This window comes from Furipterus horrens, unplaced genomic scaffold (genome assembly GCF_987537825.1).
Source record: "Furipterus horrens unplaced genomic scaffold, mFurHor1.1.pri manual_scaffold_8, whole genome shotgun sequence".
NCBI lineage: Eukaryota > Metazoa > Chordata > Mammalia > Chiroptera > Furipteridae > Furipterus > Furipterus horrens.
In genome coordinates this window covers 31,252,296-31,268,704 of record NW_028327178.1, presented here as the reverse complement: position 1 = coordinate 31,268,704, position 16,409 = coordinate 31,252,296, and the positions used below count along the sequence as shown (strand labels likewise).

The 16,409-nt window shown below is 38.6% G+C and overlaps 1 protein-coding gene across 1 annotated transcript in view; it reads right to left on the bottom strand.

Moving 5' to 3' along the window:
- B4GALT6 (beta-1,4-galactosyltransferase 6) overlaps positions 1-16,409 on the bottom strand; it is an 88,210-nt gene that overhangs the window by 38,304 nt on the left and 33,497 nt on the right. Inside the window, exons 2-3 of the mRNA XM_090285677.1 lie at positions 12,252-12,368; positions 5,887-6,000 (exon numbers count right to left, since the gene is read on the bottom strand). Of these exons, the coding sequence (XP_090141803.1) occupies positions 5,887-6,000; positions 12,252-12,368 (231 nt within the window). The remainder of the gene's footprint in view (positions 1-5,886; positions 6,001-12,251; positions 12,369-16,409) is intronic.

Genomic DNA, 16,409 nt, shown 5'->3' with positions numbered 1-16,409 from the left:
GAGAGAGCTGACATACTCAAAATATCCAAATCAATAAAATTATTGGTAAAAAATGAAAAATGTGTCTTTTATTTTATGGAAAAAAAAAAACATACGGACTTTTTGGTCAACCAAATAGTTTTCAAAGCTTATTCTTCAACCTGAGCATGTTTCCCTGTCACTGTCTCCAGATGTGGCTCCTTGGGCACTTCCCAGTTATCACCCTTTACTCCCATGTCAGGTCTCTCCATAGTTTCTTTCCTTCATGCCTCATACTTGCTCAAATCCATCTCTTCCTAAATTGTTCTTCCCTCAACCCCACCTCTCCCACCTTACCCCATTCTCCTTCCCTTCCCCACCAAAATGTTTTTTTAACCAATTAATTTTTATGTACTTCTGAGTCATTCTCAAGACAGTATATTTTGTTTCTTACCCCACCATACTGAAATTATGCCTGTGACAGTCCCCATTAATTTTCTCCATGTCAAATTCAATTCCTTTTCAGTTCCTCATTCTATCTGCTTTCTTTGAGATATGTGACAATATGGAACCCTCTTCCCTCAGAACTCTTTCCTCGTTGGCTTCTGGGACAATGCTCTCTGATTCCTCTATCTCCCTGGCTGTTTTCCCTTCTTCTACTGACTCCCCCCTCCCCCCTGTAAGTACTGAGGCCCCCAGGAACCAACTCTTAGCCTTCTTCCAGGCTCACTTCCTCTTATCTCCAGCCCAGACCTCTCTGGTGAAATTCAGACCCCAAGTTAACTTTCTTGAGCTTTGAACAAAACAGGCCCAGCACTGACCTCAGTAACTTCCCCATTCCCCAAATATGATGCTTATCCTGCATCATCTGCTTCAGTTCACGGTCACCCAAGCCAGAGACCTGAAAATTAACCTTGATCCCTCAACTGGTCACCACATCTCGCCACTAGTGCCCCTGTAGCTTCTCTCCAGTGCCTCCTCCTCTCTCCAATGCCACCGCCTCAGCGCATGCCCTTGTCATTCCTCTTGGTCCCCTACAGTGAGCTCCTCAATGATCTTTCAGATTCCAGTATTTCCCCGTTCTCATCCTCTTTTCTGAAGTACCATCTTAATCCCATCATTCATCTACCTGAAGCAAATGAATGTCCCATTCTCTAAAACAGTGGTTTTTGTTTGTTTCTGCTTTGCCCTTTTTTGCTCCCGGACCTTTGAAAACTCTGCACCCTCCACTTAGAGAGATGAAGATGGGGCCATAACTCAACCCGCTGCATACACGTACGCAAGGGTTCCGCTCCCTCGAAAGCCCACTTGTGTGCACAGGGACTCCTGAAACCCACAAAACCATCAGACTGCTTAGTCCTTTTCACATGGCCCTTCACCTCCCTGCCCAGTCTCATTTCTCCCATGTCCCATTGCACAGCCACCCCAGTCACAGGGGACCCCTCTCCGTTCCTGGAATACAAGCCTCTCGTACTCTGACGTTGTTTCCTTTACCCACTTCCAATGGCCCATCTCTCGGGAATCTGCCTTTTCCTTCCAGAATGAAATGCTATCTACCTCCCTTTCATCACATAACAACCCTTTTGTAGCAGTTAGCATACGACCTTTCTCTGAGTATGTTGCCTGCCCTAGCTGCTATACATGAGATCATATTCAGCTTTGCTTCTCCTCTTCCTGCCCCTACGAACAACACACAGCCCACTGCACGGATAGCCGCTGTTCAACAATTGTTTGTTTACTCTAAAATGGCTCCCATCTCTGTTTTCTACAAAAAACATATGCACGATGGTTTGTTACATTAATCATTATTTGAGGGTTCCTGAAGTTTATTTGCTTTTCCCTCTCTGCCAATTTTCATTTGTATCATTTAAATTCATCTCAAAAAAGTCCTTGGAGCTTTTGTTATGTTCAAAAGGCTAACAACTATAGAAAACTATCAGGGTTAATACATAAAAAAAGCTATTTCACAAACAATAAGAACAGAATATAAAAGCCACTGCAAGTGTATTCTATTTGAAAAAGTATTAAAAAACAGGAAAACTACAGGTAAGTCTATCTTCATTTTAATGCAAAGTGCACAACTGACATCTTCCATCTCTACCTTACCCAAAAAAATGCAAAACATCCATGCTAAGCATTCATTGCTTTTTAGCTCTAAATAAAGTGAAATTTCTATTTCACTTCATTAGCACAATCTCACATAAATTTAATAAAACTGAAAGTATATTTGCCCTCTGGAGAATCTCTAAGTACCAAGAGTAACAAAGAAGCATTCAATCATATTCTTTAAATAATCACATTAAAATAGATTGTTTAGTGTACCTGACTGAGCATAAATTATTGCTGAGATCCATGAAATCAATTTTATCTAAATTCCAATTGGAAATCTCAAATTTTATCTTTATGGTAATCCAGTGCCAGTAGTCTCATTGCTACACTGCAGAAAAATCAAAAAGATGTTACAGCTAGACAATCAAGCACACCAATTTAAGCCCTAACTTCACTTTTGGTGATAATAATAAAATTAAGTATCATTCACACTTGAATTGTTTTCATTTAACTAGATTTTATTCTTACACTGAACTTCCTTTAACTATTATTTGGGGAGGTATCGTATTCAATTATTTGTGGGATCTTATAATAAGACTTTACACTTACGAATTTTATTATGCTGGATCTAGCATCGATGGGAAATAACCTTGTTAATTAAAAAAAAATTAAGGATCCATAACTAATTATAAAACTCTTTGACTCTACACATTTCTCCTAGATTTCTCATTCTCTTGATCACTGTAAAGCCTGACTACATCACTCAAAGAAGTGAGGAGAAGGAAAGGGAATGTCAAATTAACTGCTGCTAAGCTGCCAGCACTGTGATTCTATTTATCCCAGCAACACTTTGAAGTTGCTATTACAATCCCAGATTTTATACATAGGTAAACTGAGGCTCCACTTTACAAAGACTCACACAACTAGTGAAGGCGCTCCCTGGATGGCTCATGCAAGGCTCTCTTGGCAGAAGCCTTATTATGTTGACTGTGCCCATGGCCCCTTTCTAAGGAATTATCTGTATGTGGCCATATTTTCTACCAAACAACCCCATCCATCACTCCAGCCACAACTAACTAAGTGATCAGTGCTGGACTCAAAGCTGGCTGCCAGGGAGGAAGGCTTCTGTGAAAAGGTGGCTGGCCAAACGAGGGGGACCCTCTCTTGCAGAAGAGTGCAAGACTCTGAAAGAAGCAAAGAAAAGGAGCAGTAGCACCAAGGCACTCAGTGAAAAGGCAGGGAGGTGGGAAACAGCCACGGCACAACCTCCCAAGCGGCACAATCTCCCAAGCACCGTAACAGGTACTCACGAGTTATGGGCCAGGAGGAGAGGAGTGCTAATAGGCAGGTTTGGCACGCAGAAGCTTCTAAACAGAGTTTAATTAGTACTCACAGAGTGCTAATTAAGAAAATGGCAACTAAACCAACAACAGATAGATTTCCTAAAAATTCTAAATCCTTGAATATGCAAATTATAAAATCATTGTAATCAATATCTCAGCAGAACATTACTCAATGGTTTCAGTTCTGCACAGACAAAAACAAGGCTGTTTTAGAAAACCAAGGCTGAAATAGCAAAGTAAGGAGACAGCAAGATTAAAATCAACTGAGGGCTTTTTTTTTAATTGGAGTGCCCAGGCTCCACATCAGGTCAATAAAGTCACAAACTTAGGGGTTGGGTCCAAGAATTATAAAAGCTCCCCAGGCTGTCATGCATCCAGAAGTGAGATCCACTACTCTAGATCAGTGGGTCTCAATATGTGGCCCAAGGACCACTAATATCAAGGTCACCTGGGAACGAGTTAGAAATGAAAACTCCAGATCTACTGAATCTGAAACTCTGAGGGTGGGGCTCAGCAGCTTGTGTCTTATAAGACCACCCGAGTTTCAGAAGCAGGGCCTTAGGTGGTATTAAAGATGAATCTTTCTTCTTATTATGTACATTTAATTTCTATGAACTACAAATGGAAAAGAATCCTACAAATATGGCAGGCAATGGCTGATTTCCTCAGTAAAGAAAACCCAGGTAAAGACATAAAAAACACAGAAAGAAGGAACTCCTACCATTTGCAACAACATGGATGGAACTGAAGAGAATTATGCTTAGCGAAATAAGCCAGGTAACGAAAGACAAATATCATATGATATCACCTAACACGGGACACTAATGAACAACATAAACAAATGAACAAAATAGAACCAGAAGCATGTAAACAAGGAGCAGACTGAAAGTGACTAGGGGGAAGGGGGGAGGGGAGAAGGGAAAAAAGAAGGGGAAGGGTCTAGTCAAGGAACTAGTATGAATGACCCCTGGGGATGGACTGTGGGAGAAGGGGTGGGGGGGGAGCAATGGGGGAAAAGGTGGGACAACTGTCACAGAAAAAAATTAATTAATTTTTTTAAAAGACATAAAAAACACACTTAGATACTGAGGACATTAGAACACAATGATAAATAAGTAATTCAGAAAGATGTTTACTTAGATTTTTAATTACATAAAAATCAAAATACAAGTTTAAATGTATAAACTGTTATTTAAAAATAAAAAAATGCCACAACAATAGCTATGTGGTTTCTGAGTAATTATAACTTTTTTTTCAATAGAGATAAAGTATTATCTTGATAATTTTGAAAAAAAACATTTAAAATATATCTTGATCACTATCTCATACTATGCACAAAAGTAAAAAACAAAATAGTAAAATTATTAGTAGGAAATAAAGGAGAATATTTGTATGGTTTTGGGGTACAGAAAGCTTTCTTATGACAAAAAAAAAAAAAAAAAAAGCTAAAACCTTAAATATAGTGATTGATACACTTGAAAATAGCCTAATTTTGAAATGCTGTAAAATGTAAGACTCCATAAACAAAATAAAAAAAGGTAGAGACTGTGAAAAGATATCACAACAGATACAGCAGACAACAGGCCACTCCCAGAATATATATTAAAAAACTCTCACTGATTAATACAAAATCTAATTAACTAATAAGGAACTAATAAAGCAGATGACTGAGAAAAAATTCAAAACCACTCATAAGCGCATGAAAAATTACTTAAACCCACTAGTAATTAGAAAAGTAAAAGGTAGAATAGTGAGACACAAATTTTATCTATCAGATTAGCAAAAATTAAAAAGTCTATCAATATCAAAGTGGCACTTTCATGCTTGGATGTTGGGGATAACACGTAAATTGGTACAGCTACTTTGGCTCACAATCAGGCCACCATACCCAGCATTTCTACTTCTGGGTATGAATCCTCATTAAGCACATATACACATGTGCACAAAGAAATATGCACTCTGCTGTTCTTTACAGCATTGCTTTGTGATAGCAAAAAAAAAAAAAAAATGGTAGAACAACCTAAATTTTCATCACCAGGGAAAAAGGTAAGTGAAATGTGGTACATTCATTCAAAGACATACTACACAATAGTTAAGAGAAATAAATAGCTCTATATCTATCCAAATGGACAGTTCCCAAAAATTGTTAATTTTTAAAAAAATACAATTTACAGAATGAAATGTAACTTTAACCTTTTTATAAATTCTTAAAATCTCTGAGACATTTTAATTTTCTACCCAGTCATCTAGCTACATAAAAAATAAATTTTAAATAAGCTCTAAGAATATATATCAAACTCACAATAGGGGTTATTGATATTTCTGGGTAAGGGATAAGCTTTTTCTTCAGCTTTTAATACCCCTCCCTCTCCAAAAAAAAAAATCTTTGCAGGAAAAAAAATTGAATAGCATGCTATATAATATGAGCATTAGCAACCCAAGTGATGATCTGAGCCTGGGGTGCTCAAATCATGTGATTTTTAATATTTTATTATAATACAAGCAAACAGTTAAGTCAAAATCAGATGACACTTACGCATGTAAGGCAGTTTTTCTGGGCAGGGGAGATATGGTGAATATGTGAAGTTTTCCGGAAGATATGTTGTTGTTTGAACAAGATAATCACTTGAATTACTGCCTTCAGGGTAATCTTGGAGAGAGAGAAAAAAGTTACAACCAAAAAAATTGCCTTTTGCTTTGCTCCTAGTGTGAAATGTGTCGCCATCACTTAGAGATCTGCAATACACAATCTACAGAAGTGCTTAAAAGGAATTACCTATTAAGAACTAACAAAAAGAAAATGCTGTTGCCATGGCTACTCTCCCATTTATTATTCACTGCTGCCAGAACGGACCTCAGCAAGATTTCCCAAGGGATCCCTAGGACAAGTCCAGAGAGCATCCTGGGATGATCCGTTCATAGATACAGAGCAGGCCCATCTGCAACCACATGAGAACACCTGCTCCCATCCCTCCCCTGATTGACCCAGATCAAAAGGAGGTTTGACAGTACCCCAGGGCTCAGAGAACCCTCTCCACTACAATAGCCACGGGTGTTCAGGACAACCAGACAGACACAGCCCTGCTTCTAGCATCCACAGAGCACAGGCATGGGAGTAATGCTTTCTCACCACCCCACACTTAGGAAACTGAAATTTACCCACTCAATTTACTTCTGGAACACAGCTCATTTTAAATCTTTAAATTAGTCCTTTCCAACCCATGGGTGGCAGTCCCTAGGGAGCCCTGGAGCTACATTAGGTCCATTATCTTCAGATTCAGCAAGCTACAAAGCATAGAGGGCACTGGTTTAGAGCCCTGAAGTCAAATGCTGAGTTCATATCCTTGCTCCCAACATACACCAGCTCTGTGGCATAGGGCAAGATAACATGGTTTCTCATCTGTGCCCACTTCACGTTGTTGTTTTCAGATCTCAGTAAGGTAAATGTACGAAGTGCTCAGAGTAACCCCTGGCCCATATACGAGTACATATTCAGTAACTGTAGCTATGAACAATTGGTTTAGAGATGAGCCCTGATCCAATCTAGGACAGTCGGAGCCTTAGGAGTTTTGCATATGGAGCCAGAGATCACATCTCTGTCTCTTTCTGGACCAGAGTTCTGACCTTGCCATTATGCAAGAGGCAGCTGGTCTAAGAGAACGAGACTAACATGCAGTGAGTGAGAGATGAAACAGCTGATTCTACTACTTTCTGTCTCCTGGACCCACAGAAAATGAAGCTCTAGCAGACACTTCTGGAAAATGTGAAGGCTTTCTTTCAGTTTTTAGTAATCTGCTCTGATGAGAGAGAGATTCCTATCCAAACTGGCCTGTGTGAAGAGAGACAGGAAAGAGAACAGGCATCTGACTTAAAAGAGACACCTGTCTGTCAGTGACCAGCAAGCAAAGAATGCTCAAGGTCAAAATCATATACTGTTCTGAACGGTAAAAGTCAACCCCTCTCACTGTGGAAAAATGGCAGAATCCTGAAAATTGAAGATAAAATATGTGAGAAGAGTCAAAGAAAACTAAACACCTCTCTATGCCTTTGCCTAACATAAATATTCATTTATCATCAAAATGGAATTTAGTGGGGATGCGGCCTGATCCCTGGGAGCCAGGATAGGACTCAGAGTGGAGACTCAGCCCACCTCCAGGCACCCCTGCTGCACAGGGCCCTGCAGAGGCTTGCTAAGCACAGGTTTATTGGGGTCTGGTTCCAAGGAAGAGACAGAAGCTGGAGGAGAAGGTCCAATTCCAGAGGACTGCATGGAAATCCCGGTTAGGAATTTGGCAGAGCCTCAGAGACTGTTGCCAGAAAATGCCAGCATGACAAGTAGGGACTGATGATGGTATAGTTGCTCAGGCCCATTCCACCAGGAAGCAGGAAAGCCGGGATAGGAGAATCTTCCCTAATGCCTTTCTCTGGAGGGGCCCTGGAAAACAGCAGAGGAAAATCCTCCAAGCCAAAGGGGAGGGCAAATCAGTGGACATTAACCATTTTGTATGCCCAGGGACACACTAAAACCACAGAAACCCCCTACTAGCCCATAATCTGTGTCTCGTCCATAGATATCTGAAAATTTAAAGATACACAACATAAATAAGAATAAGGAAGTCCAATAAAGTTCTCATTCTTTCCTTAAGATGTTTTAAAATATATATATATTTATATAGAGATAGATAGATATCAAATTTAAAATTATACCCCCCAAAATTTTCTCCTTTTCTGGGGACTTACGCTATGCTAGCTTAGCATCTGCTACACACTGTGCATTCGCAGGAGCTGAAAACAGAAGATAAGTACGATTTTCCCTGAGAGTCCACTGCCTTTATGTGTACCATAGACTTAGGTTCTGCCTTGGCTGGTGTGGCTCAGTAGACTGAGTGCCGACTGGTTCAATTCCCAGTCAGGGCACATGCCTGGGTTGCAGTCCAGGTCCCCAGTTGTGGGTGTGTGAGAGGCAACCATATGTTGATGTTTTTCTCCCTCTCTTTCTCCCTCCCTTCCCCTCTCTCCAAAAATAAATAATATCTTTAAAAAAAGATAAAGACTCACGTTCTTATCCTGAGACAGATAAATATTACCATTCTCATGTAACCTTTAATGTCATCAGTTAACTTTCAGTAAGAGCATTTTCTTACTCTTCACAATTTATTAATTCTCATCGTTAATGCTTGGACCCCCTTCTTTTAGCCACACACTATGATTCTGTAAATCCACATCCAACTCACAGAAAAAGTAAGCTCTCTCCACATCTCTGCAAAACAAACTGTTAATGGTAGCTCCCCTTGCGATGCAGTGTCAACAGAAAGGTCAAAGGGTTATCTCACTTTTTATTTTCATGGGAGGATGACTGAATCTTTCACAAAGGAACCCATGCATCATTCTCATCAGTTTTTAAAGAACCACTTTAGAAAAAAAACCTTAAAGATATGCAATATCAGAATATGCACTCCCCTTAAATACAAAGTTTTGGAGCTAAATGTGTTATTCTTGGCCACATCATTATAAATTATCATAAGGGTCTCAACTCATTGCTAGACTTATAGAAGCATCTCTGTGCTCCTTGGATACTGTCTCCAGTGGCACTGATGTCATCCCAATGTATTATGTACATAAGGCTACCCACACCCTGCCGCTAATCTGAATATCTCCTTTTTGAATTCAAATGACCTCTGATTGAAAGTATCTGATAAAATACCTACAACACTTAACACAAATGAACACTTTACAACTGATAATAGAACCAACAATGATTCAAGGCTTTGGGGACTATACTGTAACAAATCCACAAAAATCATTATTCCTACAAAGTGGTTAGGAGCAGTTTTAAAAGGGTTTGCATGATAGATGCATTTGAGACTGATCCGCCACAACTGCTCTGAAGTATAGACATTATTTCATCTAATGAACGGAGGAACAAACACACAGCGAGTTCTGGGCCTCCTGCCTTCTTCCTCCCTTCCTGAGCCACACCCAGAGGAAAGGGAAACACAGAATAAAAAGTGCCACACAGGTGCCCACCCCAGCTCTCACTGGACCTTAGTACAAAGGGAAAAGGAGAACAGGACCAAAGGAGACCACTGGAAGGCTTTGCTTTTCCTGCAAAAGGGCAGATTAAAGTGGTAACAGAAACTCGGTGAGAGCTCTAATCTGCTTACCACTAGCTTGTCAGGTGGGTGGCAGTGTCTGAGGGCCTCAGAACATGCATCCGTTAAGTAAGGAAGTGTGCTGAGTTATTTCTAACAAACCTACCAGCTCTAACACTGAATGACCCTTATCATCTGCTTTGGTAATTATTCACTGAGTACATCTTGTTTTCTTAATTTGACTGACTCTGTAGCTACAAGGCATGGCACTGTTAGATTATGAGAGTCTGTGATTTCTTTACAAAAATATATTATATATAATCTATTTACAGTTGATGCTTCAGAAAGTCAGGTACAGGGTTAAAAACCCCTTTTGAAATCAAATGTACTTATAAATATCACAACCTATTTGCCATTAAATGTTAAATTTTATTTTTTATATTTTTATTAACATATAACATTATATTACTTTAAGGTGTACAACATAATCATTTGATAGATGTATATGTTGCAAAATGAGTACCACAAGCTTAGTTGCTGTCCATCACTTCATACAGTTACAAATTTTTGTCTGGTGATGAAAACTTTTAAGATCTAATCTAACTATTAAATTTTAAATGAGCCAGTACATGTTAATCAATTCTCCCCTAGAATTCCGTTAACTCTCTGTACATCTTATTGGCAATTAACTCCTTTCTGGCATATCATATTTGTATGTTCATACAGAAGTAAACACTTGCATTATAAATATGTTCTATCCCTCCCAGAAACCTCATATAAAGGGAGGATGTTTTTGTGACGGTTGTGCCCCCAATAACTAGGTAAGTATATCAGCTACACTGATTGTTCAATATAAATGAAAATGGCAGAGGCTCACAGTTGCCTACACAAACTCCCTTTCTCTTTTTCTCCCTAAGTAACAGAACCGCAATTTGACTCAGAGCACCAGTGAGCCAGCTCAGAGACTATAATTCCCGGGGCCCTTATGACCAAATTCTGGCCAGGGAGATGTAAGCAGAAATACCATGTGGGACTTCCTGGAAGGCTCCAGAAGACTTCCCTCATCCTCTTCTCCTTCTTACTGACCCAAGTACCAGCACAAAGACTGGAGACCTAGCAGCCTTCTTGGACTGTGATGCTACACATGGAGCCCCAGATATGCAACTTCAAAACTTCTTTTACGTAAGAACATAATCCTCATACGTTTAAAGCATTGTAGTTGGGTCTCTCTTACAACCAAACTTAATTCCTCACTGACACAATGGCTGTCTCCTGAGAGCAGTTTAGTGCCAATAAAGGAACCATACGAAAAGTTTTCAAAGGTTCATAAAAGTAAGCAAACCTTAATCAAAATATGCATTGACTATTCGGTCTTTATTGAAATGATGACTTGGTGAGAAGTCGAGAGGATTTCCCTTTTTTTTTTCAGTTTTAGGAAGTTGAGGGAAAAGTTCACCTTGTCTTAGGAATTAGTTCTCCTAATTATGTTTAATATTAACCCTTACTCATACCCCAGGAAAAAAACTTGACTATATACAGAATTTTTGTATTCACTTATACAAATACAGGAATCTAAAGATGCTTAATATCTCTGTTAATGAACGCGTTCATGATCAACTCATTCCATCAGAATAAGCCCTAAAAGAAGCTTTTAAATGTATAAACTTCTAAAATTGGCCTAGTGTTCAGAAGACCAGTTAATGAGACGTTAACTGTACTACTAAATTATCAACTACAATGAGGCAGTATTTCCAAAAGAAATTAAGAGAGAAAACAAGAATGTTTTGATGTGAGGCGATCATAACACAAATTTGGCAAATGACTAGAATGGATTTTATAGAAGCATGTATAAAGTTAAATTAAGAATCTATATGTTACAGTCTTCAATATTTTAAAATGGGTCTAAAACTATTGCCCACCTTAACGTGCATTTTAAGTAAAAGTATCTATGGTTGGGAGATAAGAATGGAATATGTGAGTATATTGTTTACAGTGGCACAATGAAGAACCATTGACACAGATTAAACCTTTAACTTTAACTGTTTAAAGTGAGAATACAGAGGGTACAACAACTGACAATCAGCCACTGAACCCTTCAAAGTAACACCTCCCAATGCTCAGAAACGATGTGGGAACACTGCCCTAGAGGAGCATAAGCATTCTTCCACATCAGTCAAATCTGTTTACATCAATTTTAGCATCATTAACGTGGCCTATTAAATTTTAACCTTATGTGATTCTAACAGATATTCTTCTTCCAGATAATACTTTTAACAGACTAAGAGCAGCTACTGGTTGCCAACTTTTTATAATCTCTCCTTTAGCCCCTAAAAAGTCCATAAAATTATCAAGAATTGTCTATAATTTTTTTTAAAAAACAAGGATTTTCTAAACATAGTTGGAAAAACATTTTAGGAATTAGAATGAGCATAAAGAAAGGGGTAAGAGTACCTACTATAAATAAATTATTCTTTTTGTAGTTAATTTCTCTTAAGTACAATAGAATTTAAAAAGTACAGGCTGCTTTTCTATCTTGTTTATGTTTGATAAAACTAACTTATGCATCTTTGTACAAAACCCTCAAGACCTGTATATAGGTATGGGAACATACTTTTATAGATCCTAGAATACAGACAGTCCTGGCACAAGCAGTAAAAGAATTTTCCAATACACTTTGAAGGAGAAACTCTCATCTTTAATAGGAAGTTACTTGGAGGCAAGACCAGAACTTGAGAGAGCTGGTTACTGCTTTATAACTACAGGAATAAGAAGTAGAAGCAAAGCAAGATTGAGCAGGAAGCAATCTTACCTGTACCATTGAGTGTAGTGTTTTTATTTGTATAAAGCCTGATCATATGTCCTATTGTTTTCACATTTTCTCTCAGCATGATTCCTCGAGCTTGTACCATAAAGAGATATGTGTTGGCTATAAAAGAAAATAAAGAGAGAATATCATGACTCAGTAATCTTTTTTTTTTAATTTAATAAAATATTCAGAATTGGGAAACTGCCCAATAAACCCAAACTGACTCAATTAGCATGTTCAAAGGGAAAACAGACATATAAAATGACTATTTCTAATTATCAAAACTTACCAAAAATTGCTTTTTAAAAATAAAAGTGAAAAATTCCATCAAATAGAATAAAACTAGATGAACAAATGGAAATATCATGATTTCTTTTACCCATAAATGATTTTCTACTACAAAATACACTTAGAAATTTCAAGAGGCATTTTATTACAAGTATGCAATCACACAGTTATAAAATGTACTTTCTCTAATTCTGTATTAATTCCCACAAACCAAAATCTCCACCAAAGTGAGGATTCTTTATCTAATCATAAATATACCATAACTCACCATAACATCTAGTACGGATGTGGACCTGGCAGATTTTCAATGTGTTGGGCTGCACAGGGCAGGACTATCAAGAGTCAATATCTATTCTGATAAATTTCTAACAGTTAATTACTTCAACTTTTATACTCCCTTTGAATCATAGATCCACCTACCAGGATTGTAAAATCAAACAAAATCAAAATCAATGCACATTTTCAAAGTTGGTCAATTTAATTCTTTGTGATAAATGCTTTAAAAACAGGCCCCTAAATTTCTTCGTCTGGGACAAACTGATCAACTGACAAAGATTACAAAAAATACCTGTCTTTTGAGACGCCATGTTTCCTCATAGAGGCATGGAACTAAAGTCAGAAGGTCTTTCTCTCTCGCTCCTGCTTTTGCAGTGCAGTGCATAACTTGGGACAGCCCAACGGACCTCAGTTTCCTCCCTTAAAAAAGGATATATTGCCCTAGATGTCCTCTAAAGCCCCTTCTACTCTAAATGCTCTAAGCACAAAGCCCCGAAATCATAAACTTGAATCAGATGAGAGAGGGAGGCTCATTATCACGGAAAAACCAAGAAAGTGCAAGACTCAGTTAACGACTCAATTTTAAGATAAATTCTCGCTGAATAGAATCACAACAATATCGAAAAATGAATGCAAAATGGAAAAACTGACAATGCCAACTAATTTTCTGAACCCTGTTTTACTTACACAAGATAGTACAGACAGATAAGCTAAATGTGTTGTTTACTACCTCCTTTCTCATTTTTTATATAAATTTGAACTTGCTTAAAGTATAAATGAGCAAAGAGTAAATAAAGCTAGTACAGAAACAGAGGAAAATCACACTTTTCCTTTCACGTTCAATTCATAAAAGAGAAAAGAAATTCAGGTTTCACATAAGTTTTACCTCAATCATTTTTAAGAGCATGTCTACGTCCTCTCTAGAAAACAGTCTCATAATTAGATTTGACTTGTTTAGGCTTGAAGTTATTATACTGGTTTACAAACACCACATTTTATTGTTTTTGCTCTTGAGTGGACTTTAAAAGAGACAAAATGAAAAACAAAGACAGACAAAACAGCCAACCAAAAATGTGAGAAAATATTTAATAAAAGCCAAACTAACCTTAGCAATTGTACCTAAACCAAGATCTCAAGTTCAAATGAAATAATGCGGGGGGCGGGGGGGCAGCATCAAACAAATTACTAACATCAATTGGTTTCCAACACCTGGATCATTTAATCCTACAGGTATACATGAAATTTTTATCAGTGATGTAAATATCTTACAATATTTGTTCTCCACCAAACTGTAAAAAAAGACCAGTCAGTCATGGAATAGCAGAAGTGAGCTAAGAGATAAGTCAAGGCCAATACTGTTTCCCAGACTTCAGAAAACAGTACTGGTCTAAGCAAGGATATGCTAGGGAAGAACATAACATGCATTATTGTGTGTCTTGGAAAGAGAATTTTATAAAACTGTATAGCTTTTACTTTTAATTAACATAACTATTCATATAAAGAAAATTGTTTAACATCTTGAAACCAAGTCAAATTTAAGTAGCAAGGAAAAGATCTGGGATAGAAAAAATATATATCAAATTTTTCTAAAAACTTTCAAAATACCAGGCAACGAAACTGTTCAGAAAATGATTCCCTGATGGCACCTGTGACAAAGGTGAACCATTTACCAAAAGAATGCATTTACTGTTCACTAGATCAATGTGAGAAAAAATAAAACAAAACAGCAACCTCTCCAAATGGAAAATCTATTAGTTTATTTTAAATCCTGTACAGCTAATTGAGTTACATTCCTTAGGTTAATGGTTCTCATGGGTAGAATCCCTGAAGATCTGAACCCATTAGGAAATGAAGCTGTGGTTAAATAGTCCTGCTAACAGGAAGAAAGTGATGTGTCAAAGCGCTGCTAGTCACACTAACCCAACAACAAAATGGTTTCAACTGATTTCCAAACCTCATAAAACTAAGTTGATCCACACTCAAGTAACTATATGCCTAATTATCACTAATATAAAATGTAATGTCCTATTGGCAAGCCAGTAAGTTAGAGGAAATCCTTGTTTAAAATTTCTATTCCAGCTATGAAACTACATCTCAAAAACAAATAGGCAAATCTTTCTCAACCTTATCCTTTGGTCTTAACACAATCAGAAATACACTAAAAACTACAACTGCTTAATTAAAATCATCCCATGTGCTCCCTAATTTAGTTCATTTGCTATTTGCTTTTGCATTGTGAAGAAGAATTTAAACTTATTTACCACTTCTTCTGCCTTCCAGGGAAAGAAAAACTATGACAACTTAAAAAAAAAAACCTTCAAAAATCAAGTTGACAACAGCTTCTAGGCACCCTACCCTGCGTTTGGGTTTGCAAGGAAAGAGATTTATGAACTTATGTCACTCTTAAGAAAACTAAGGAACACATTTGCTATTACTGTCTCCCCAGCCCTCTCCACATCCAGCTTTGTTCAGCAAAAGCACAGTAAATACTCAAACAAGGAGAATATGCCAGTCTACAGTAACCTGGAAAGGTTTTCTGAGCTCTGAAGGATTCACACACAACGTCCCTCTGCTCCCAACAGCCATGTCCCTAACTACCAGGACACACAGCTGCAGGTCCCTTGTCAAAAAGTAAGTCAACTTCCGGCCAAAACAGAGGCCTAGACAGACACGCTGCATCTCCCTCCACGACTAAGAAGGAATACAACTACCTCAAAACTAGAGACAACCAGAAGTTCCAGAAAATCAAAGTGCATGGAAGTCCAGCAAACAAAGATATAAAGAAGAAATACTCATCCAGACAGGTAGGAGGGGCGGAGCCAGGGTGAAGAGGATGCAGTGTGGTGGCGGCAGCAGTGGCGGCAGCAGCAGGCAGGCAGAAAGCGCAGCCATATGTTTTAAAAAGTCAGGAAGGACACCTGGGGAGTGTTCCCAGCTCCTCACCAGACCTCACAGCTCACAGTCCCAACACCAGGGAAAATCAAGCCTCATTGCTTCTGACTGTGCAGACCAGTGGGGGTTGGGGTAGAGACAGAAACTGCTGGTCTCTCAGCAGAGTCCGCTTGTTTAAAGGGCCCCCACAGTCCTAGAATGTCCGCTGACCCACCCACTCTGGGAACAATGGCAAGGGCAGCAGCTAGAGGGGCGCCAGTCTGATGCGGAAGTGGGAGAGGTGCCTGGAAAAGGGGCGAGTGCTAGGCAGGCGGCATTGTTCCCTCTCAGACCCCTCCCCCACATACAGCGCTACAACGTGGTGAAACAGGTCACCCTGTACTGATGAATCCCTAAGGCTCCGCCCCTTACAACATAACAGGAGTGACAGCTCTACCTGAGACGTGGAGGCAAACAAACACAGGAGTCTGTCAGAATGAGGAGACAGAGAAGTATGGCCCAAAAGGGGGAACGGATCAAGGTTCCAGTGGGAGAACTAAGTGATGAGGAGATAGTCAATCTAACAGACGCAGAATTCAAAACACTGGTGATAAAGATGCTCACAGGCTTGACAGATATGCTTGAGTACAGCAAACACATAAGAGAAGAAGTGAAGGCTATGCTAAGTGAAATGAAGGAAAATCCAGGCAAAACCAATGGTGAAGG